The 21,584-nt window shown below is 63.0% G+C and overlaps 1 protein-coding gene across 1 annotated transcript; it reads right to left on the bottom strand.

The window, feature by feature from the left end:
• Nucleotides 1–2,294: 2,294 nt before the first annotated feature.
• GRK2 (G protein-coupled receptor kinase 2) lies at nt 2,295–20,297 on the bottom strand. Its single transcript, XM_082844251.1, has 21 exons — nt 19,995–20,297; nt 9,938–10,014; nt 7,969–8,042; nt 7,736–7,837; nt 7,574–7,648; nt 7,387–7,448; nt 6,537–6,588; nt 6,201–6,292; nt 5,813–5,912; nt 5,649–5,727; nt 5,430–5,560; nt 5,126–5,220; nt 4,946–5,053; nt 4,736–4,802; nt 4,320–4,420; nt 3,654–3,720; nt 3,464–3,559; nt 3,063–3,225; nt 2,765–2,901; nt 2,562–2,675; nt 2,295–2,477 (listed from the first exon to the last, which is right to left on the bottom strand). Exons 1-21 carry the CDS (start codon nt 20,105–20,107, stop codon nt 2,313–2,315), a joined length of 2,070 nt encoding a protein of 689 aa, XP_082700377.1. The 5' UTR covers nt 20,108–20,297; the 3' UTR covers nt 2,295–2,312.
• Between the last annotated feature and the right edge of the window lie 1,287 nt (nt 20,298–21,584).

Here is a 21,584-nt window from a genome sequence, read left to right as displayed (position 1 = left end):
TTCACCCTCTTCCCTTCCGGCCAGCTCTGCTCCCTGGCTGTCGTGACTCTGAGTGATAGCACAGGCCTCCTGCTGTGCCATTTTGGACTCCCACTTCTGTCTCGTCCCCAGGTCCCGCCCATCCCCACTGGGCCACGTTCTTCCCATCTGACCCCTTTGCATCTCTTCCTTTACCACCACCATCATTATGACATCTCTTCCCTGGACAGAATCAGTGGCCCTTCACCCGTCTCCCTGCCTCCTGTCCTTCACCTCCTTCCACACGTCCTGCCTGTGGTAACAAGCAACTTGTTCTACAGCCAGCTCTCATCATGCAGCCCCGGTCCAGAGCCTGCAAGGACTCCCCAGAGCCCATCCAGGTTCGGGCTGCATCTCCATTGCCATCTTCGTCGTGCAGTCACTAAGTGCCCCTGGGCTCTGGGGTGGGTTCAGCCTGCATTCAGGGCCTCCCAGGCCTGGCTCCTTCCCACAGTGCTCCTGCCAACCTGAGCCACTCCTGACTGCCGGGCCCTTCCCTGCATCGGAAATGCATCCCCACCTCCTCCACCCCAGTGCTGGAGGCCCAGCTGAAAAGCCATTTCCTCAGAGGCTCCGTGGAGCTGAGTCCTTGCCAGCAGAGTCCTGAACGGAGCGGGCAGCAGCGACATCACCCGTGTGGGCCTGGACGGCAGGGACTTGGGGAAAAGAAAGTTGAACAGAGCCTCTGGGTACATGAGGCCTGGTGCTGGGGTATCCCTCAGGCTCAGGCTTCAGGGACCTCTACTGGAGGCTGCATAGCAAGGCCGGAGGTAAGACCAAAGCCAGAGAAGGCGAAGGCCAGAGACTGGGGTGTGGCCCCAAGGGCAGAGGTGCTCATCTGTCCACAGGGGTGTCCTCAGCATGGGTCCTGGAGGGCCAGGTGGGCTCGGTCGGTCCAAACATGACACCAGGCACCAAAGGGCAGGCACCTCCTCCTGCTTCCCTGGCAGTGGGCGGAAGACCCCTTCTGCTCCCACAGGGTAGGAGGGGCGGAGTGGGAACCCCTCCCCGCCCCGGGGTGCTTGGGCCTGGGCTGGCCGTGGATGCCGGCTGTGGAGGTGGAGGGGATCTGGCACCACCAAGACCCTCTCCTCAGGCCCCAGCCCCGTGGAGACTGAACATGACCATCGGGCACAAAAGAGTCTGACACAGCCAAGGAGTCAGGCCCCATTTTTTATAAAAACGCGTATATCATTTTTCACTCTTTAAAATCACATTCAAAAATCGGCAAAGAGACGCCCCGGGGGGGTGGGGTGAGTAGATGGGAGTGGAGGGCCCGCTGACGCAGCCCCGGGGGAGAGGGCGCGACACCACACACGGCAGCGACTGGCATGAGGGGGCATGCTGCGGGCGAGGTGGCGCCCTGTGGGCAGTGGCACTGACGGGACACGGGGCTCTGGAGCTGGACGGCCGGGGGCACGCACGGAGCGGCCTGGCGTGGGGAGGGCTGCCCCACCCGGCCCCCTCTCACTGTGCTGCCCGGCCAGCCCAGGCCGGCCCCCTGTGGTCCTGGGCAGAAGAGGCCCTGCCCAGCCCAGGGAAGGGGGGCTCGGGGCCAGGCGAGGCCAGCGTGGCACAATCCACAGGTGCCTTTTCTGTGGTCCCTGAGCCTGGGCGCTTGGGGTGGGAAGAAGAGGGGGCTTCGGTGAGGGCAGCAGCAGCCGCTGCCAACACCACCCTCCTGGCCAAGCCCCACGGTGTCCAGGGAAGGTGGGAACGGGGGACCCTTCCCAAGAAAGGGTGCAGGAGCCTAAGTCACGCGGGAGGCCCTGGGGTCAGGGAGACAACGGGCCCCCTTGTCTACCGACTAGCTGGAGGGCAGGTCAGTGCAGGGCTGTGTCCCTGTTACAGGAGGGGCCGCGGTGGGAAAATTCAAGTAGCATCCCTGCCCTGCGGCCTCCCCTGGGCTGGGGAATGCCGGGCCACCCAGCTGGGCTGTGGGCACAGAGCTGGAGGTGGCCCAACTCCACGTGGCACCATCCCTGGGGAAGGGGCAGGAGGGCCGCTGGGGGCGGCTGCTCTCCCTGCACGGGAAGACACCGGGGGTGGGTGGCCCCTGGGGGCGGGGCCGAGGGTGGCTGGACAGTGGCTGGGTGGGCGGCAGCGGGAGCCAAGGCAAGCGGGCCCCTCCCTGGGGGCTGGGCCAGGCTGGGGCCACAGGAAATCACAATAATTACAAAATAAAACCTTTTCCGCTTGGCGGGAAAACAAATAATAAAAATTCAACAAAATAAATTAGAGGTTTATAAAAGGCGGGCGGGCAGGAGGGCGGCCGGGCGGGTGGCGGCAGCAGGTCAGAGGCCGTTGGCGCTGCCGCGCTGCACCAGCGGCACCTTGCTCAGCTCCACGACAGGCGAGCGCGGCTTGTTCTTCATCTTGGGCACCCGCTGCACCAGCTGCTGGGCCTCGCGGTAGGCGTCACGCAGCTCCTTCTTCCATTGCACCAGCTCGGGGTCGCTCTGCACACACCCCGAGGTCTGTCAGGGGGGGCCCGAAGGCCACTCTGTCCCCTCCCCCGCCCACCGCCCCGGGCCCCCACTCACGTCGCACTGCAGGACGAACTGCTTGCCGCCGCGGATCTTGAGGAGGAGGCACTTTCGCTCCTTGATCTGTGTCTCCTCCACCGACTGGATCTCCTCCATGGTCAGCAGGCTCTGCTGCAGGGCGGGGAGTGGGTGGTGAGGGTGCGGGACAGGCCCCGCCAGCCGCCAACCCCAGGGGCTCCCGGCCCCGGCCCGCTCCTTACCGGGGCCTCGCCCTCGCCCCGCCACTCGAGCCGGTTGGGGAACAGGTAGAAGTACCGCCGCTGCCACTGGGTCAGGAAGGGGTTGCCCATCTTGGACATGTAGCCGTGCATGATGCAGTCCTTGCCCAGGGCGTAGTCTGATGCAAGAGAGTAAGAGAGGGGGACTCAGCCGGGCCCGCTCCGCCCGGGTTTGAATCCTGGGTCGGCTGCTCTCTGGCTGTGACCTTAGCTGAAACCTGAGCCTGTTTCCGATCTTTAAGGTGGGCACTGGGCGCCCACAGCAGCCGCCGACCCTCACCTTCCTCGTGGCCCAGCTGCTTGTTTTTGGTTTTCTTGCGGGCCTCCAGCCGGTCCGTCTCAGCGTTGATGGTGTCGAAGACAGTCTCTGCCACCTCCTGCTGCCACCGCTCCGAGATGGTGAGGGGGAAGTTGCGGTAGAGCTCCTGGTCGCTGTCCAGTAACTTCACCGCAGGGCCAGGGAAGAGACATCCATCGGCCACAGGCCTGCCTGGCCGCAGGGCCCCAGGGCAGGGTGGTCTGGTCCAACTGCCGCCCCCAGGGATGTTTGGGGAGGAGAAGCCTGAGGCCCACCAGGCAGACGGGGCTGGCATGGGGGTCTCACAGGGCAGAGGAGGGAGGAGGATGCCAGCCGGGCTGGGCTTAGAGCTCAGGGCTGAGAGGCCAGGCAAGGCCCAGTACCTTGATTCCTTTTGTGTCCTCCTCATCAAAGGAGCCAATGTCGAAGGCGTCTGCCGCATTCACCTCCCCTCGTGGGGGCATTAGCGGGGGAGGGTACTGCAGCAGAACAGGGGCTGAGCATCAGCTCGGGGCAGGGGCTACAGAGGGCCCCACCCGGCCCCGGCCCCGGCCCCGGCCCCCAGGCTGTTACCTTCTGCAGGAAGACCATCTGCCAGTCCAGGGAACGGAAGAAGGGGCTCTCCTTCACTTCCTGGGCCCTGCAGGGAGAGCGGGTCATCGGAGCTTGGCACCACCCAGGCCAGGGGGCAAAGCCTGGGCTGTGGGGCAGGTGGCCCAGGTTAACTCCTGGTTCAGCCACTCTCTGGCTCTGCGACCTTGGGCAAGTCCTTTAAACCTCATCCGGTTTCCCCATCTCTAAAACAGGGAGAACAGCAGTTCCCACATCGTAGGGCTGCCGTGAGTTTTAATATTGTGAATCTTGCAACATCATGCCCAACGCTTAGTGTATGTTTAATAAACATAGAAGGCTGCTGCCCTCATCATCTGTGTTACAAGGCCCCTCGGGAAGCTGGTCCACACCCACCTCCAGCAGCTGCACCGCAGGCAGCCCTCCCCCTGAGAACACTGGGCAGGGCTGGCCACGCCCCAGCTTGTGAACTCTTCAAAGGAGGCTGGGACCATGGACGAGGCTCCAGTGACAGGACACAGGCCTTGTCTTCTTAGGGGCACAGGCAGAGGCTTGGGCAGACTGGCCCAGCAGCCCACTGCAGAGGCCTAGACACAGCAGCGTGGACACCACCCAGGGCCCAGCAGGGAGGGAAGGCCTGGGACAATGGCCCTGGTCTCAGGCACTCACCCTCGGCCCAGGCAGCCTAGCCTCCTGTTGACGTCTCTCTGTAGCAGCCCCTCCAGCAAGGAGCGGAGCTCAGGGGAAAAGGAGTCGGGCAGCTCCACAGCCTGCAGGGAGGAGTAGGGGGACGTTGGCAGAGGCCCGGGCCCCATCCCAGCTCTGGGGCTCCTGAGGCTGCTTGGGGCAGGGGCAGGAGGGTCCAGGCCCCCAGCAGAGGGAGAGCTTCCTAACTGGCCCCTAGCAGGCATCTCTGCTCTGACGACAGAGAGACGAGAGCCTACAGGGAAGGAGGCCAGAGTGGGGTTAAGCGGCTGGAGATGGCTGCTGGCGGGTGAGACCCTGATGCCCGCAGGAGACTCCAGCCTCACTGCGGCCCCCCGTGGACTCCGCCCAGCCTCCCCGGGCTGGGACCCTCCACGCACCATGGTCAATGTCATTCTGTCGATCTCATGCTTGTCTTTGGTCTTGTGCTGCCGGAAAGGGCTATGCCTGGGCAAGAAAGGCCGAAGTCCAAGGTCAGAGGACAGGAATGGGGAAACTGAGGCAGGCAGCATGGACGATCCTTGCCAGCCCGGGGAAGAGCCTGTCTCTGTCCCGCCCCCCCCCCCCACCGCCCTGGGACGGCCGCTCACCCTCGCAGCAGCTTGAAGAGCATGCAGCCCAGGGAGAACCAGTCGGCGCTGCTATCGTAGGCCACGCCCTTCTGCAGAACCTCGGGGGCCATGTACCCGTGGGTGCCCCTGTGGGAGCGAGGAGGCCATGAGTGGGTCTGGTGGAGGGTGCGGGAAGGGAGAGGGGGCTGGGGCACTCACACGCTGGCGTGGGGCTTCTTCTTGGAAAAGTCGCAGGCCAGGCCCAGGTCTGAGATGCGCACGTGGCCATGCTCGTCCAGCAGGATATTGGCCGGCTGTGGAGGAAGCCCAGTGAGCCGTCCCCCGAGCAGCTCAGGACAGGGCCCGGCCGGGCAAGATGCCAGCTGGGGTGCTGTCTTTGCTCTAGAGGGTATGGGTGTCCAGGGACAGGGCCCTGGGTCGGGGGCGCGCAGGCGAGGAGCCGGGCCGGGCCTGTCTTGGGAACGGGGGCAGCCCGTGCTGGGAGGAGGGCGGGGCGCCTCACCTTCAGGTCCCGGTAGACGACAAAGCGGTTGTGCATGTGCTCCAGGCCCAGGATGATCTCGGCCGCGTAGAAGCGCATGTCGGCCTCAGAGAAGACCCCGTGCTGGGACAGGTGGTAGTGCAGGTCCCCGCCTGAGGGAAGCAGCCGAGCAGGGGGGTGCTCAGCTCCCACCTCGGCCCCCAGCCCCGAGGTCCACCTGGGGCCAGGCCGGGCACTCACCGTTCATGAGATCCAGGATGAAGCTGAGCTTGTCTGGCGTGTGGAACGCGTACGACATGCAGACGATGAACGGGCAGTCCTAGGAAGGGGTGGGAGAGGAGGTCAGCAGAAGCTGTGCCAGGTTCGGAGCCAAAGGCTGAGCTGGTGGCCAGCTGCCCGCTTACCCCGGTGCTGACGAGGGAGAGCATGATGCGCTCGTTCAGGGCCAGTGTCTCCCCTTGCTTCATCTTGATGCGCTTCTTGTCCAGACACTTCATGGCATACCTGCAGGGGAGGGGCTGGTTGGTCAGGCGGTCTGCTGGCACCTGCAGTGCAGGGCCCCAGGGGTGAGGTGGGGTGGGCAGTCCTCAGGGCCCTTGGGAAGACTAGACACCACGACAAGCGTATGACACACAGAGACAGAGAGAGGGCAGAAGTGCTGGTGGGCCGGGGCTCCAGGGGCCACGGCAGGTAACAGAGCAAGAACCGTGTGTGGCCCTCTGCGGACACCTGCCCATTCAGGGCACCCCTCCGTGGCCCTCCTCTCCCTCAGGCATGCCACCAAGTGCTCACATCTTGCCCGTGTCGGCCTTCCGGCACCCGTAGACCTCGCCGAAGCCCCCTCGCCCGATGATACGGTGCACGCTGAAGTCGTTCATGGTCAGCTGCGGGGACGGCAGCAACGGGGTCACTGCAGGATGCCTGGGCCCCGCCCTGGGGCCACCATCGCCATGTGCTTCCCTGCCTTGAGCTGTCCCCGCTGGGCTCCTGCACCAACCCCACAGCCAGCCCCTGGGCGTTGAAGGGTCGACTCCCCTGGCCTCCCCGGCCCTGGCCCAGCCCTGGGGCCCGGGTCCCTGGGGAGGGGCAGCAGGGAGGGGGCTCTCCACGCCCACCCAGCCCACTCACATGGATGTTGAGCTCCACATTCTTCCACTGGCAAAATCGTGTGAATTTATCGCTGCGAGAGAAGAAACCAGGCTCAGTTGAGCCTTAGAAAGTGAGTGAAATGATGCTGGGGTGAGCCGGCCTCACCCACTACCATCCCCTGGACTCCCGAGCCGCAGTGCCCTCTTCTGGGGTTGCCAAGGAAGACTGCCAGCCCGAGCTGCCCCCAGCCCCCACAATGCTGGCGCTGCTGTCTGTCTGTGGGTTCCTGCTGGGATGAGATAAGCTTAGAGGTGAGGTCTTCCAGTCTGACCCCGACTTCCTGCTACCACATCCACAACAATGCTCACCCCATCCCTGCTTGCATACTTCCAGGGACACACCACTCATTCCCTGTGAAGCCCCCACTCCACGACTAAGCAGCTGGGACATTAAGAAAGCTGTTCCCTGCGTGGAGCTGAAATCTCCCTACAACTCCCATGCACCGTGAAGGCCACACTGGGCAGTGGGGTGGCAGTGTGTCCTCTCGGGCCCATCCCTACCACCAGCCTGATGCTTCTCAACCCCGACGGGCCCAGCAAGGGGCTAGACAGTCCATGGGAGGGAAGATGCGTGGGTGGTCCCTCGCTCCCTTTCGACCCTCCCTGGACAGGCTTGGAGGTGCCTGGTGCTGGGAAGGGTGGGGCGGGAGTGTCGGGGAGTGTCGGGGAGGTGACGACCTCTTAGGAGCCCCCGCGCTGGCGTGTAGACAGCCCCAGGGGCCCGCGCGTTGGGGACTAAAGCAGGCTGGCTTCTCTCCTCCGCGCCATCCACGCCCCTTCTCAGAGCGGCCCTTCCCCACCTTCTGCTGCCACTCACAGCCCGCTCTCACCTCTCAATGAATTTCTGGAACACATCTCCTCGGAGGTTCTGACAGATCTCTTCGATGTATGGCTACAGGAGGAAGCGGGAGGTTGGTGGCTGAGCCAGAGTGGGAGCTGACCAGGCTCTGGGACCTGTGCTGCCCAAGGGGGACCCCGGCCGGGCTGGGCAGCAGCGGGGAAAAGGCCAGCACACACCTGGAAGAGATCCGGAGGCACCTGCTTCTTCGCCAGATGGCCCTGGACGTGCTCGATGGCGCTTTTCGAGAAGGGCTGGGGAAGACAGAGGTGTGTTCGTTCTCCACGGGGCCACCCCTCCCGTCCCCACGCCCCTGCCAGCACGCGGGCCCGGGCACTCACGTGTGAGCAGGCCAGCAGCTCCTTCATAATGTACGTGTCAAAGATCTCCCGGCTGCAGGCCAGGCGCTCCTCCTCTGTCTCCAGCTTCTCGTATTTCTTGATCTAGAGGACAAGATCCCCACAGGTGAGCTTTGGCCCAGCGGGGCGCGGGGGTGTCTTACAGATTCAGCGAAAGCAGCCCCAGCCCTGCCCCTTTCTCCATGCGCAGCAGGGCCAGGCTAGCCCAGCCTCACCCCCTCGTAGAACTCCACCAAGGGCTTGGCCTCCTCCAGGTGCTTCAGGCAGAAGTCTCGGAAGAGCAGGTACCCTGAAAGCAAGCATCGTGCATCACGCCGAGCCACACACCCCGCAGAGCCCTGCCCATCATGGAGGGTGGGGTGGGCTTGGGGCTTCCTGGGCAGAACTGGCCGAGGAGGTGGCAGAGGTGATCTCTGCCCCCAGGCAGAGGCTGGGCAAGGTGGCCTCGGAGGCTGTCGCCAACCAAAGATTCTTGGATTCGGGGTCGGGGCGCCTGCATCTCTACCCCTCTCAGAATCTGCTTCCTCAGATGATGGCTAGAAAGTGACAGGTGCCCTGGTGAGGCAGAGGTGGGGAGTAGACTCTGGCGCCCGGGTCCCCCACCCTCTCACTGCAGTCTGGGGCCTGTAGCTCCTCAAGGAGGGCGACACACCCACCGGTCAGGCTGTGCAGGGTCAGTGAGGTCCACCCAGCCCAGGCCAGGGCTGCTGCGTGGGGGCAGGAAGGCAGCCTCCGGGTGGGGGCGGGGGGGTGTCCCTCTCCCTGGGCCTTACACCCCTCTCTGTCATCTGGCTGATTTTCACAGCAGCCATGAGAAACAGGCAGACAGGGAGGGCAGGTCCAGCTGGGGAAACCGAGGCTCAGGGAGACCTGTCAGGCAGGCGGTGTGCGGCAGCATGGGTAGAACTCAGGGCCCTTCTGTCCAGTGGCAGGTCCTGGGAAGGACAGGCCAGAGAGTGAGGCCTTGGTGCAGGGGGCCTCACAGGGCATGGGCCTCTGGGGAAGGGAAGAGGTGAGACGGGCTGCAGGCAGGGCTCACGGGAGACCTTGCGTGGGCTAGGCCTCATCCTCCCCAGGGATGGGGGCCGGAAGCCTGGCCCCAGAGCAGCCCTGGAGGGCAAAGCAGAAGGAAGGGTGGTCTCTACTCCCTCCAGCCCAACACGCGTGACCAGGCTCGAGCTGGGTGACTTTCCACACCTCTTGGGGGCACCGTCCCCACTGCCTGGGCACCTCCACCTCTGCCAGAGCTCGCGGCCAGCACTTCTGGTAAGGGCAGACTGGCCTTTCGAGAGTGTGCCTTTAGTAACTTGTGACCAGGGCTTCCCATGGGCCAGGGGCTTTCACTGCCACCGCCTCACCTGGCCCTCCAACAGTCTTCGGCAGTGGGGCTCCTGAGTCCTAGCTCCCAGGTGAGACTCAGAGAGGTGAAGCAATGTGCCAGGTCACACAGCACAGGCAGGGGACCCACACGGCGCGCTTCCCGACACACTGACTCGCTAAGCCTGACCTCCAACGCCCCGATCCTGCCAGGCCGGGCCACTCCCATTTCAGAGCCGGAGCTGTGTGTGGCCGGAGCCTGCTTCCCTGTGCCCCGCCTCACCCTTCCCTGTGTGCCAGGTCCGTGGGGTGGACCCACGAAGCCTCTAAGACACGGGCACTGAGGACGAGGAACGGAGGGGCCGGCCAAAGCAGGCTGCTTACAAAGAGGGCCCGTGGGGGTGGCGGGGGGGGGGGGGGGGGCGACCACAGCCTGGCGGGCGCCACAGGAAGGGCCCCGCCCCTTCCTGTCAGTTCTACCAACGGCCCCGAGCAGCTGTGCCTGCACCAAGGGGAAGCTGCAACTCTCAAAAACAAACCCCAAAGGAGGAACTTCCCTGGCGGCCCTGGGAGACTGCTGGCCCTGCCCCTTCAGGGGGCTCCGGGGCTGACGGCCAGGGGCTGGGAGGGCACTACGTCACCGCCCTGCCTGCTGTCACCGGGGGAGGCGGGGGGCTCGCTGGCTGCCCTGCCGCCTGCCCCGGTGGTTGGGAGGCCAAACCTCCTGGGAGAGGGGAGCACAGCCCAGTCGGCTGGGATGGGGGCAGGAAGGCGGCCCCGGCGTCATCCTGCCCACACCCCCCTAGGCCTGGGCAGCAGGACAAGTGGCAGAAGCCCCAGGGCCGGCAGAGCCCCCACCGTACTCACCCAGCTTCTGGGAGAAGACCTTCTCAAAGGTCACCTCGCCCCGGTCCTCCAGGTACTTCTGCATGACGCTGCGGATGCTGAAAGACACAGGGGCCGGGGTGACCTGGAGCCCCCAAGGCTCCTGTCAGGCCTGCTGGCCCTGCTTCCCTGGAAGGTCGCTGCTTCCTCTCCCAGAATCCAGAGTGGAGGGCACTGCTGGTGGGTGTCATCGCTCCCTCCAAGAAGGCAGCCACCCCTGTTGGACCTGACCGTGGCCACACCAGAGGGACCTGAGCAATGCTGTGCCTGCCTACCAAGGCTCTGTCCCCCACAGCTAGGGTGACCAGCAGGTGGCTGCTCAGAAGCCTGGTCCCAGCGCTGCCTTGTCTGGCTTTAGGAACTTGGCCAAACCTGAAAAGCCAGGACTCACCCATCAGCAAATGATGGGTCATGAAAATATGGCCCATCCCGACAATGGGATACTACTTGGCCAGGAAATGGAGCGAAGTGCTGGTGTACGTGTGCGCACGGTGTGGATAAACCTAAGAGGATTCTGCTACGTGAACGGACAGTCACAAAAGGCCACATGTTATATGATTCCATTTATACCACCTGTCCAGAACAGGCAAGTCTACAGACAGAAAGCAGGCTAGTGAGTGTCAGGCTGGAGAAGAAAAGGGGAATAACTTCTAATGGGCACAGGGTTTCTTTATAAGGTGATGGAAATGTTCTGGAATCAGGCAGTGGTGAAGGTTGCACAACACAGTAAATGTGTTGAATTGTACACTTTAACATGATGAATTTTACGTTATGTGAATTATATCTCAATATTGAAAAAGAAAAGCCAAGCCTCAGCTCCCGTGTCCCTGATACCCGAAGTAAAAACCCCCTGCCCCTGGGTCGCCTGGGAGGGCAGCAGAGCAGAGGCCACTGTTGTGACCACGGAAGCCCAAGCCCACACTCCCCGCCCCCGGCTACCTCCCCCCACTGCCGAGTGCTGTCTGGGAAAGCCACACCTGGCCACGCTTCACGCCTCAGTCACCTCTTGCTGTCCCTTCCTCTCCTTTCCTGGGCCACCTGCAGTCCCACCCCGCCAACCAGCTGTGGTCCCATTTGGACCTCACTAGCCTGGGTTCCAGCTGCCCATACGGAGGGCCGTGCTGGGCAGTCACACCTGAGCCCGTACGATGCTCACAGGCCTCAGGATACGTGGGGCTGCCAGCAGGCCACGGATGAAGAGGACTCTGTGTGCCCACCTCTCTGTATCCCCGTACCCCTGTTGGAGCCCAGCACAGGGTCCTGCTGCCCATCACCTAGTGGAAGGTGCCATGCAACCCTGCCCCCCCAAGGCAGGCCCTCCCAGTCCTGCACTGGTGGTTCTGTGACATTAGACAGCATGAGACAAAGCCTGAGTGGGGCCCTGTCATCTGGAGGAGACTCAGGCAGGAAAGAATGTTCTGGGTCATTGGGAGAGGCCGTGTGGAGAAGGCAGAACCTCACTGGGTTCCTCAAATGCAAACAGGATGTCACAGGTGACAAAGTCCAGGGCAGGTGGGTGGGCATGGGGGCAGGCAGGGAAGACCCAGCCAGGGATGAGCCACGGGGCAGGGCGGAGGCTCAGCAGACAACACTTGGGAAGCTCGGTCCAGGGCGGCGGGTGAGCGGGCAGACTCTGCTGGGGGTAGGTACCACCGGAGGAAGCCCAGGTAGCTGATGACACTGGGCCAGGAAGGAGGGGAAGAAACAAGGTGGGGTAGGAGCAGGCTCGTCTGTTGGATGGATGGATGGAAGGACAGAAGAAGACCTGACGAGGCCAGCTGGGGGTCTGGAGGCCCTGGGCCCCATCAGAGAGGGGGCCTGAGGAGAGAAGGCTCCAGGCAGGGCCAGTGCAGCCAGCAGACACCGCCCAACCCCTGGCCTGGGCTCGCAGGCGGGGCGACTCCTGCCCTGTCCTGCTCAGCACTTTCCTTCTCAGGTGGTCTGGGTGGAGGCCCAGGCCCTCCCGGGCCCTCGTCCGCATTCGGGCCACGCAAGACAACATGGGAGCGTGCAGAGCCGGCGTGAGCAGTCCTGGAGCTGTGACCCCTCCCCCCAGACGCTCAGAGATGCCGTGACCTCCTCCGAAAACTGTCTCCAACAGGAAGAAGGGTGCCGATGACCTGGACAGCCCTCCTGTGTCGCCATCCTGTGACTCCAGCCGACAAGGGAAGAGCCCCAGCTGAGGGCCAACGGCCCAGTGGCCCTGAACTACCACGTCAGAGCCGGTTCCCTCCCAGAAAGTGAGGACGCCCTCCACAACCACAGGGACTCCAAGGCCGGGACGTGGCCCTCAGCCACGCTGGCACACTCTCCCCTCCTGGGGGCCACACACCTGCTCACGTCCACCAGCCACCGTCAAGGACACATCTCCCTGGCCCCGTGGGACTCCCAGGGACTCAGGAGGTGAGACCAGCCCCCAAGTCCCTCATGCACTTCACACACATCGGAAGCTAAAAAATCTGTGACACTGAGCAGGACACAGCCCCCACCCTGGGGCCTGCGGACTGGAGACAGGGAGCCCAGGGAGTCTGTGGGGCGCATTCTGCGCCGATCTCTCAGGGCTCCCAGCTCTGCGAGGGACAGCTTGGGGCCTCCCGTTCGGACAGGGAAACAGGCCGGGGGGTGTGCTGGGTGAAGCACAGTGGGGTGGGCCCAGTCCAAGGTAGCGAAGGCTTGGCAGGGTCACGAGACCAGGCAGCCGGGAGGTAGGGGTGTGGAGCCCGGGGACCCTGCGAGGGCCAGGTTTCTCCTGGGAGGTGGACAAAGCAATAAAGAGGGAAGAAATATCACAAGATGTCGATCTTCCATGGGGCTGGATGGTCAGAGGGAACGTTCAGACAGGCAGATGCAGGTGACAGGCAGGGTGACTCTGGCCTGTCAGATGACCCCACGGGGCAGCTGGGCATAGCCCCTGCAATAGTCACTGGGAAGCCCCTGCCCCTGAACCAGCAAGACTGGCGCCAGCTCAGCCAAGGCGGCGCGATGGGAATGCCCAGCCCAGAGCAGTGCCGCCACTTTCCGCCGCGGGCTCGTGGGCTGGACGTGCAAAGGCCGGGAAATGCGCTCGCAGAGGGCCTGCCCGCGAGAGAGCGGAGCCGCCAGCTCCTCTCCAGGCATGGCACCCGGCGCGGGCCTTCTGCCCTCCTGGGGGCTCTGCCACCGGCTCGGCCCAGGGCGCGGAGGAAAGGCCCGGGCTCCGCGCTGCTCAGCGGCCAGACCCTGCCTCCCTCGGAAGGCTGCACAGGGTGGATGGCCACAGCATTCTTCCCAGCCCGCAGCACTTCCACTTTCTTCCTTAAAAAGAAAAAATGTTTTCTAAATAAAATAAACACACCCCCCCAACCAAACACGAGGTCAGACTCGGCAGAGTCCTTGAAGGAGAGGCCCCCAAGGCCGCAACATTAGGGTTTCCTGTCCATTCCCACAGGGCTGGAGCCCAGGGAGCTGGCAGGTTAGACAAGTGTGTTATGGGGGATGCTCCCGCCAGGGTGGCAAGTACAGGCTGGCACAGGAGGCGGTGGCGGCCTCCTGGGCTGGGTCACCTTCATCTCCTACCCCCTCTCCCTGATACTGGCGGAGTCTGAGTGGCGAAGGCCCCAGAGCAGCATTCCTGTCCCCGCCCAGGTCAACAACTCTGATATCCAGGAGCACGTGGTCACCAGATGGACTCCAGGTTGTCCGGAGAGCCCAGTATCTGCACCCTCCCCGCCCCAGCCCCACCCCCAGCCCCCGAAGGACCCAGCCCCTCCAGGGAACGGCCTCAGTGGCCTTAGCTGCTGCAGTCGGACCGGTACCCAGGCCTGGGCTCCAAATGGCCCTCCCCACCTCCCTCCCTGAGGCCAGGCCAAGTCACAGACTTTAAATGTCCAGTTTCCCCACTTGTAAAATGAGGATGTCAACAAATGCTGAATTGCCAACACTGAGCTGGCCACTGAAAAAGGCGGAGAGGACACAGCAAGAGGAGAACGCAGCCCTGCTGCGAGGGCCGTCAGCTCCCTCCCTCTCCTGAAGGGAGCCCTCCTGCTGGAACCCCCAGCAAGAGCCTCCTTCTGGAATGTGACCAGAAGCTCCCCAGTCTTGCTGGGGTCTCAGCCCCACACCTGCTGTGTCCTCAGAGGGTGGGGCTCTGACTGGCGAGCCCGCCCCACGGCTGGGCCCATGAGCACCCCACCCCCGAACCTGAGCCTGAGCGGCTGCCACTCCACTCTGCTCACAGACCAGCCTCAGGCACTCGTGCCGCACAGTCTGGGGGCCCCAGTGGGCAGAGCCCGATACCTGCCCTGCCAAAGGAGCAAGGGCCCCCTGGCAGGAGCTGCCCGGCCCCGCTGCCCGACAGCCAGGGCTGCTCACTCTGGCTCCAGCTGCTCGGAGGAGCAGGCCCACTGACACCAGGGGAGAGAGCACTTCCGCCCTCCCAGCCCAGAGCGCGGGCTGGGGTGATGGGACGGCAGGGAGGGGGTTAGGGCTGAAGGGGAGGACTTCCGGCACCTTCCGGCACCACATGGTTCAAAGGGAAAGCTAAGTCCTTCACTCTGTGGCACACGGGCCTCACAGATGACACCCACTCAGGGTCACAAACCGTAGCTTGTATGGACCGGGAGGGACCGCAGGGTCAGAAGCAAACACACTCATCTTGATGGTGAGGAAATCAAGGCCAGAAGAAGCTGAGTAGCTCACCCTGAGTCCCAACCAAGTTAGCGGCAAGAAAATGTCCAGCCCTCCCTGAGAAAGGGCCTCCCACCAGGCAAGGGCCTAGCCCAGCCTCTGCCGGAGAGCTGGGTGCAGAGTCCCAGGGGACCCCGGACTCTTGCCCTGCCCGCCTTGCCCTCCACCCACTGCCAGTGGCTGCAGGAGCCCATCAGGCTGGGGGCAGCCTTGGCCGGCACCTGGCCGGCCAAGGGCCATGGTTCCTGTGCTCCCGTGTGACAGGAATGCCAGAACCACGAAGCCTCAGGACGGTGCAAGCTGGCCCGGGGACTCCGGGCCTGGCGGGCATGGTGCAGCCACGCCGGGAACCGTCACGCTCTGGGAGACGGCGGCAGTTAAGCCAGCAGATCAGAGGCTGCAGCCGTGGCTGGGACGCTCCTCCGTGGCATTTCCAGGAAACCTGGCACCGAGGTGGCAGCAGCATGAGGAAGTCCCCTGGGGCTTCTTATTAATATTTCTCAATGACTCTCCTTGGGGCTGACAACATCCTCTGAGCTCGAGGACAGGGCCACACATCAAATGGGGAAGACCAACCCAAACGGCCAACTCTGGAGCAAGTCCTGGGCCAGAGAAGAGAAAATGACAGCACGGGGCACCACACACGAGCCCACCACGAGTGTCCGCAGCGACCCAGGTTCCCCAGGGCACGGTGGCCACAAAGTGACAGCTTGCAGGATGTGCGGGAAAAGGCACTCCGGCGGCCTTGTCACACATCACGACCTCTACACCCCGCAATTCACTGCTGCCATCACCTCAGAACAACTTCCAGGGCTCCCTGCCCTGCAGCTCCCAGAAAGGGGGCCATCCCAGACCCCAAACCCAGAATGGCCTCCAGAGTCAGAGAACCCCCCGCTCAGAGAACAGAGCTGCTAACACATTCACACCTGAAAACCCACTTCTGAAACCCCGCTCTTTGGCCCGCGGAGACACTACCCTCCCTGTTAGCAGCGATGCAGAGAGGGCAGGTTATTGTTTTAGAAAAGGCTGCAGCCAAACGCCTCATTTTTCCTGTTTGAAACAGGTTAGTGAGAACTCGAGTGTGACTCTGTCTTATGTGTCCAGCAGAGGACACTGGCCCCTCGGGGCCACAGGAACAAAGGGCAGGTGTGCTGGAGGCTGTGCGCTCCTCAAAGACTCTCACGTGCTCGTGGCTTCTGCTGTCTGTTCTGAGGCGGGAGCGTAGTATCCTGGAAGCACCAGCCGTGTGCACGCAGACCCACCCCACCGGCCCCCAGGTGCTCGGCCCCCCTGCAGAGCCTCCCTGGGTGCCCGGGGCAGGCAGGAAACACCGCTGCAGAGCCTGCCTACACCTGATGTCACCGGGAGTTTACTACTAGGAATTAATCGTGCATTAATAGGACACGTTTTTCCCGGGTTGACAGAGCCCAGATTCCCCGACACGGATTCCAACCTGTCATGCTCACGCGCCCTTCAAATCCTTTTACTGAGGGAACAGCAGGCGGGCGAGCAACTTAATGGCAAAAATGTGAAACCCCATGATCTGGAAAGGAGAACAGATGGGAAAAGATGTCCCGGAGACCCATTCCTGGGGAACGCGGGGGCTTCAAAGGCCCAGAGGGAATGACTGCCCAAAAGAGGATCTTGTTTTGTGGGGGGAGGCGGGGGCGGAGAACGCTGCTACTGGAGTGGAAAGTTCTGGGTAAGGGATAAAGGCTGAAAACAGCAGGGATTCTCCTGGTGATGCAGAACTGGAAGGAGAAGGAAGGGAGAAAAACCACTCCCTGCACCTCTTCCCGCTCCACAAATCAAGGGCAGGAAGTCCTGGGAGCAAAGAGTTAACAGGAATGAAGAAGCAGCGGAGGAAGAGCTGCGGGTCTGGGACACGGGGAAGCCAGAAAAGGGCAGGAAGGAGGAAATCCACGGTGGGGGAGGGACCAGGAAAGGAAGAGCCGAGAGAATGGGAGGCTGCAAGAGGCACCGGGCTCTGACATCTGCCGCTGGGGCTGCCACTGTCACCAGGGAAGGCAGGGACATCTCCTGGGACCGCCCAGGCCAGTCTCCTCCGCCAGGAGCCCAGAGATTAATTACACGAGGCCTCCGTGGTCACATGAAGCAAATGACGCTAATTGCAGGACTGCTGCCGCTGCCGGGAAAGCGAGACAGCGGCTCCTTCAGGGAGAGGCCCAGACCACAGACCCCGAGGGCCGAAGGAGCGGAGAGGTCACCGGTGAAGGGCAGCCCCTCGTTTTACCGAGGTGGAAACGGAGGCAGGCTGGGCCAGCATAAGGGACGTGCTGGGGCCCATGTGAGCTGGGACTGCGGTGGGATTAGAAGTCGGTCTCCTGATTCCAGCTGCACTGCTGCCTCCCTCCATGAGAAGTGCGAGAAATGGGTCTGTTTCCTCGGGTTCTATAGGGTGACAGAAGGGAAAGCCCGCGTGCCAACTGAGTGGCACTGTGCCCAACAGCTCCTGTTCCGCAGCGCTCAGAAGTCAGAGCTGTGATGGCAGCTCCAGCTCCCGGCCAAGCCACAACCCGGGCACCAGCCGCAGGGAGGCTGCCAAGAGGGACCACCCCAAGATGGGAACGGCTCCAAATGGCACCTTGTCATAGACAAACCGCGGCCTTCGTCCCTGGCCCTGACCCCAGGCGTGGAGCCGTCTCCTCCGTGCACTAGCTTTGCCACAGCAGCTCAGCTCTGTCCCAGCCGGTGGCGAGGGGCTGGGCCTTGATGGTGCCGGGGGCTGCCCTTGTGCTTCCGGGCCAGGGGTGCCAGCGGCCACATTCCACAAAACAAGGACCAGGCTGAGAGCAGAGGTACAGAGGGGTGTGTGGAAGAAATGATGCATAGCAGGAGTCCAGAGACCCCAAGTTCAAGGGCCACCTCGCCTCTGGGACCAAGTCTCTTCCCCTCTCCCAGCCTCAGTTGCTTCAACTATTAAGTGGGAAAATACCACCTGCCATGCCTGTTTCCCACAGTCGTGAAAAGGATAAAATGGAGTAAAAAGCACTTTGCAAACTAGGAAGTGCCAGGCAGACGTAAGATACAGTCATAATGATCTTCAGGGCAGGAGACATCTGACACAGGGGGTGGGCGAAGCATAAAGCAAAGAGTGGCATATCCTCCGAGGCGGGAGGCCTGGATTCCTAGGCCCTTCCCCAGCCTCAGCTCACTAACAGTCACTGCTCCTCTAGTCCATCTCACAGGTGTGGGCAATCTGCCCAATGCGGCGCCGCCAGACGGTGACCCTACCTGAGAGCCCATGACACCTGGCTCTCGGTCTCCTGCTGTGTTCCCCTAAAACTCACAGCTCACCTGGTTTCAGACACTATACACAGTCCTGATGTTTCTTTAGCAACTACTACATGCAAGGCATGGCCTTGCCAACCTCACAGGTTAGTTTTTGGATCGACTGAGATGACAAAGGTCAAAAATAAATAATTATAATTTCCACCATTACTCCTATCACCACCATCAATATCACGGATGTAAAGGGGACAGGAAAAGAGGAACATCTTGTTGCTCACGGTTCTAACACCTGCAGAGCCAACCCAAGGCGGGGCCCCATCAGGAGCAATGCATTCTGGGGCGAGATTACCCAAACAGAGAGAGTTCCAGAAAAGGCCCCGCCTCATACTTTGCAGAAGTCCAACCTGCCAGAGGGTCTTGAGGCCAAGGCCACCAAGGAGAGCCGCTGTGAGACCCAGAGGGTGACTCCCCCATTTCCTCCCTCGTGGCTTTGTCATTTCTGAACTCATTTCTGTTCTAACTGTCGCCGCTCCCTGGACAGCCCGCAGCTGACAGTCAGTCTGGTTCCCGTTTTGAGAAATCTGATTGCAAATGTCTTAGAAAAAAAGGGCCCTAACGGCCTTTTCAAAACGCAGGCCAATTTTCCTCTCCCAGGCCTGGTGTTCAGTCAATCTGAAACCCAGAGAACGGGTCACAGAGGAGGGCACCAGAGACGTGGGCACCGTACCCCCTCCCCACCATCGCAGCCTTGGGCCCTGCTTCAAACTCAGGATGCCACAGAGTCACAGTCCTTATTTCACACCATCCACATTTCACAGATGAGAAAACCGAGGCCCAGAAATGGGAAGGGACTTGCCCAAAGTCACATGATAAGACCAGGAGAGCTAGGACGGGTCCAGGCTCCTGGGCTGGCAGGGCACCAGCATGGCAACTCTTAGGCAGGGATGGAGGAGCTTCTGGGGCTGGCCTCACCACGCAGCATGAGAGATCGTGGTGGGCACATGGCTCCTGTAGATGCAGAATGGCCAGGCCCCCCGGCTCAGGCCACAGTGGTGGACACAGTGTGGAACCAGAAGCCGGAAGCCCTGATCTGGTGGCCAGCCACCACCCTGGATGCCGGTGACACTGGGCAGGCCACTCACCTCTGGGCCTTCAGCTTCCCCACCTGTTCCATTGGGACAAAACCACACCTGACCTACCCACCCATGGGCTGCTGTGAGGCTCAGGCAATGGGAAAATACTCTAGAAGCCGTAAAATGCTGGACAGCCTCAGCTATTGTCCGTATCCTGTCCACTCCTGTGCCCAAATCCTGAACAGATGAAACTTGGATATCAGGTGCAATGGTATCAGTTACCTCACAGAAAGGTGGCAGCTGTGGTCCAGCTGCTGCAGGGGTGCTGGGACGTCCCCTGGCAAACAGTACCCACGGGGCACCACAGGCGGGCCTCACCAGAGGAGGGATTCGAGGGGAGAGGGACTGAGGGATGTGGCGCACACCATATCCTGATCCCCACGCTACCCCGGCCCCCAAAGCACTCTCAATCCCCACCCCAGGCCGGTGACCCGCCAGAAGAATGGGGAAGATCCGGGAAGACTTGTCTGCCCCAAACCTCACAGAAGTGTCCACCCTAGGGGGACCAGGGACGGGGGGGAGGGTGTGTGGAACCCCAAGGCGGGGATGCCGAGAGTAGGGGCGGCGAAAGGATGGGCGATATAGTCAGGCCAGGTAGATGGGCAGGCAGAGGAGGGGACTCCACGGGACCCGGGGCCACCCGGAGGAGGAAAAAGGGGAGCACGGAGGCTCTGGGGGAGAAGGCAAGGGCGAGGGGCTGACGGAGAAGGGGGCCAGGCGGAGTGTGTGAAGGGAAAGGCAGCAGAGTAGGGCAGGGGCACTGAGCGGGTCGGGGAGCCAGTGCAACTGGAAAGCCCCGGCGTTGGGGTGCTCCAGGTTCAGGTGCACAGGGCCTGGGGCGCAGGGGTCCGGTCAGGGCTGCGGGACGCGGAGAGCTGGCGGGGCAGAGGGGGTCTCGGGGCCAGTGCTCGGGTGGTCTGGGGCTGCGGGGTCGGGGCTCGGGGAGCGGGGCCGAGGGGCCGGCGGGCCGGGGCCGGCGCCCGCCTCACCTGGGCTCGGGCAGCAGAATCTTCTTGCTGGCGCGCGCGGCCGGCGTGGCCTTGCTCTTCTCCATGGCCATCAGGTAGCTCACATCGGCCAGCACCGCCTCCAGGTCCGCCATCTTGGCGGCGGCGGCGGCCTCTCCCGCCGCTCGGCTCCGCTCCGCTCGGCGCGCTCGGCCCGGCCCGGCCGCTCCGTCGGCCTCGGGCGCCGCCGCCTGCCTGGCCCCGCTGGGCGCCCGCGGCTCCGCTCGCCGCGGCTCACAGGCGGCGCCGCCCCATGGCGCCGGCTCAGGCCCGGCCCGGCTCGCTCGGCTCCCGCCGGGACTGCAGTCGGGCCGCCGCCGCCGCCGCCGCCGCCGTCGCCGCCGCCGCCACCGCCGCCGCCGCCGCCACCGCCGCCGCCCGCGCCCCGGAGCCGCCGCCGCCTCCGACCCCGCCTGCCGCGCACAGCGCCAGCGAGCCCGCGAGGGGCCGGGCGGGCGGGCGGCGGCGCCCCCTGGAGGCCGCGCGGGCTGGACCGAGCCTGACCCCCGCGGCACCAAGACCCCGCCTCAGCCCCCAACCAGGTCCTCCGCTCTCTGACCCCGACCCCCAGCCATGACTCTGACCTCAGACTTGGAACACGACAGGGACCCTGGCCAGAAGAAGACCCTAGACCCAGACCTTGACCACAGCTCAGATCACAACTCGGATCCCAGGCTCCAAGACAGACCATGGCTGTGACCCCAGACTGCCATTGCAGAACGTGATCCCAGGGACTTGGATCTCCGACTGTAGCTATAACCCCTGACCCCTGACCTTGGACAGAGTCGGAAACCTGACGCCAGACCCGGATAACATTCCTGACCCCAGACTCCAAACAGGACCCCAGACCTAGACCTTGGACCACCACCTCAGACTCTGACCATGACCTCAGATCACCACCCTGGGCCCAACCCTTCAAACCCAGATCCTGACACTGACCCCCGACCTGCAACAGGACCCCAGATCCAGATTTTGGACCATGACCTCAAACACTGATCCCAACCACAGACCACCACCTTGATCCCATCTTGGTTACTGACCCCAACCTTGATTCCACCCCCAGACTCAGACCACTATCATGACTCCAAACCCTGGACTTAGGGGCAGGGCCCAGACCTGGGCTTGGACCATCAATCCCAGACCAGGGTTCTAGACCCAACACCAAAAACTCTGGACACGGACCCAGGACCAGGACATCCAACCGGAACCCAGACTGGACCTAGAACCCTTAACAGGCCGCCATGGACCTGGGACCTGACAACTGCAGTCAGACTCCAGACTTACCCCAGGCCCAATCCCCATTCCTCCTGCCCCAGACCCAATCCAGGCCCCCAGGGCTCCCACTCAGGACCAAGGACCCTGCACCAACACCACTCCCCGCCCCAGACAAGAATCATCATGATTCCACAAAGTGGGATCAAACCTCTCTCAGCCTGGGAGGGCACCCGGGTCACTGTACTGCCTGGCAAGGGAAACTTACTCTGCTGACAGCCCACGGTGGGGGGGTTCCATGTATCTCAAGCGGCACCCCTTACTCAACATGCCCTCGAGAGCCTCTCTCTGCTTTCCAAG

This window comes from Leucopleurus acutus, assembly GCF_964270905.1.
Source record: "Leucopleurus acutus genome assembly, chromosome: 8".
NCBI classification, from domain to species: Eukaryota; Metazoa; Chordata; class Mammalia; order Artiodactyla; family Delphinidae; genus Leucopleurus; species Leucopleurus acutus.
Note: the sequence above shows the minus strand (reverse complement) of the source record. Positions and strands in the feature narration are given on the sequence as shown.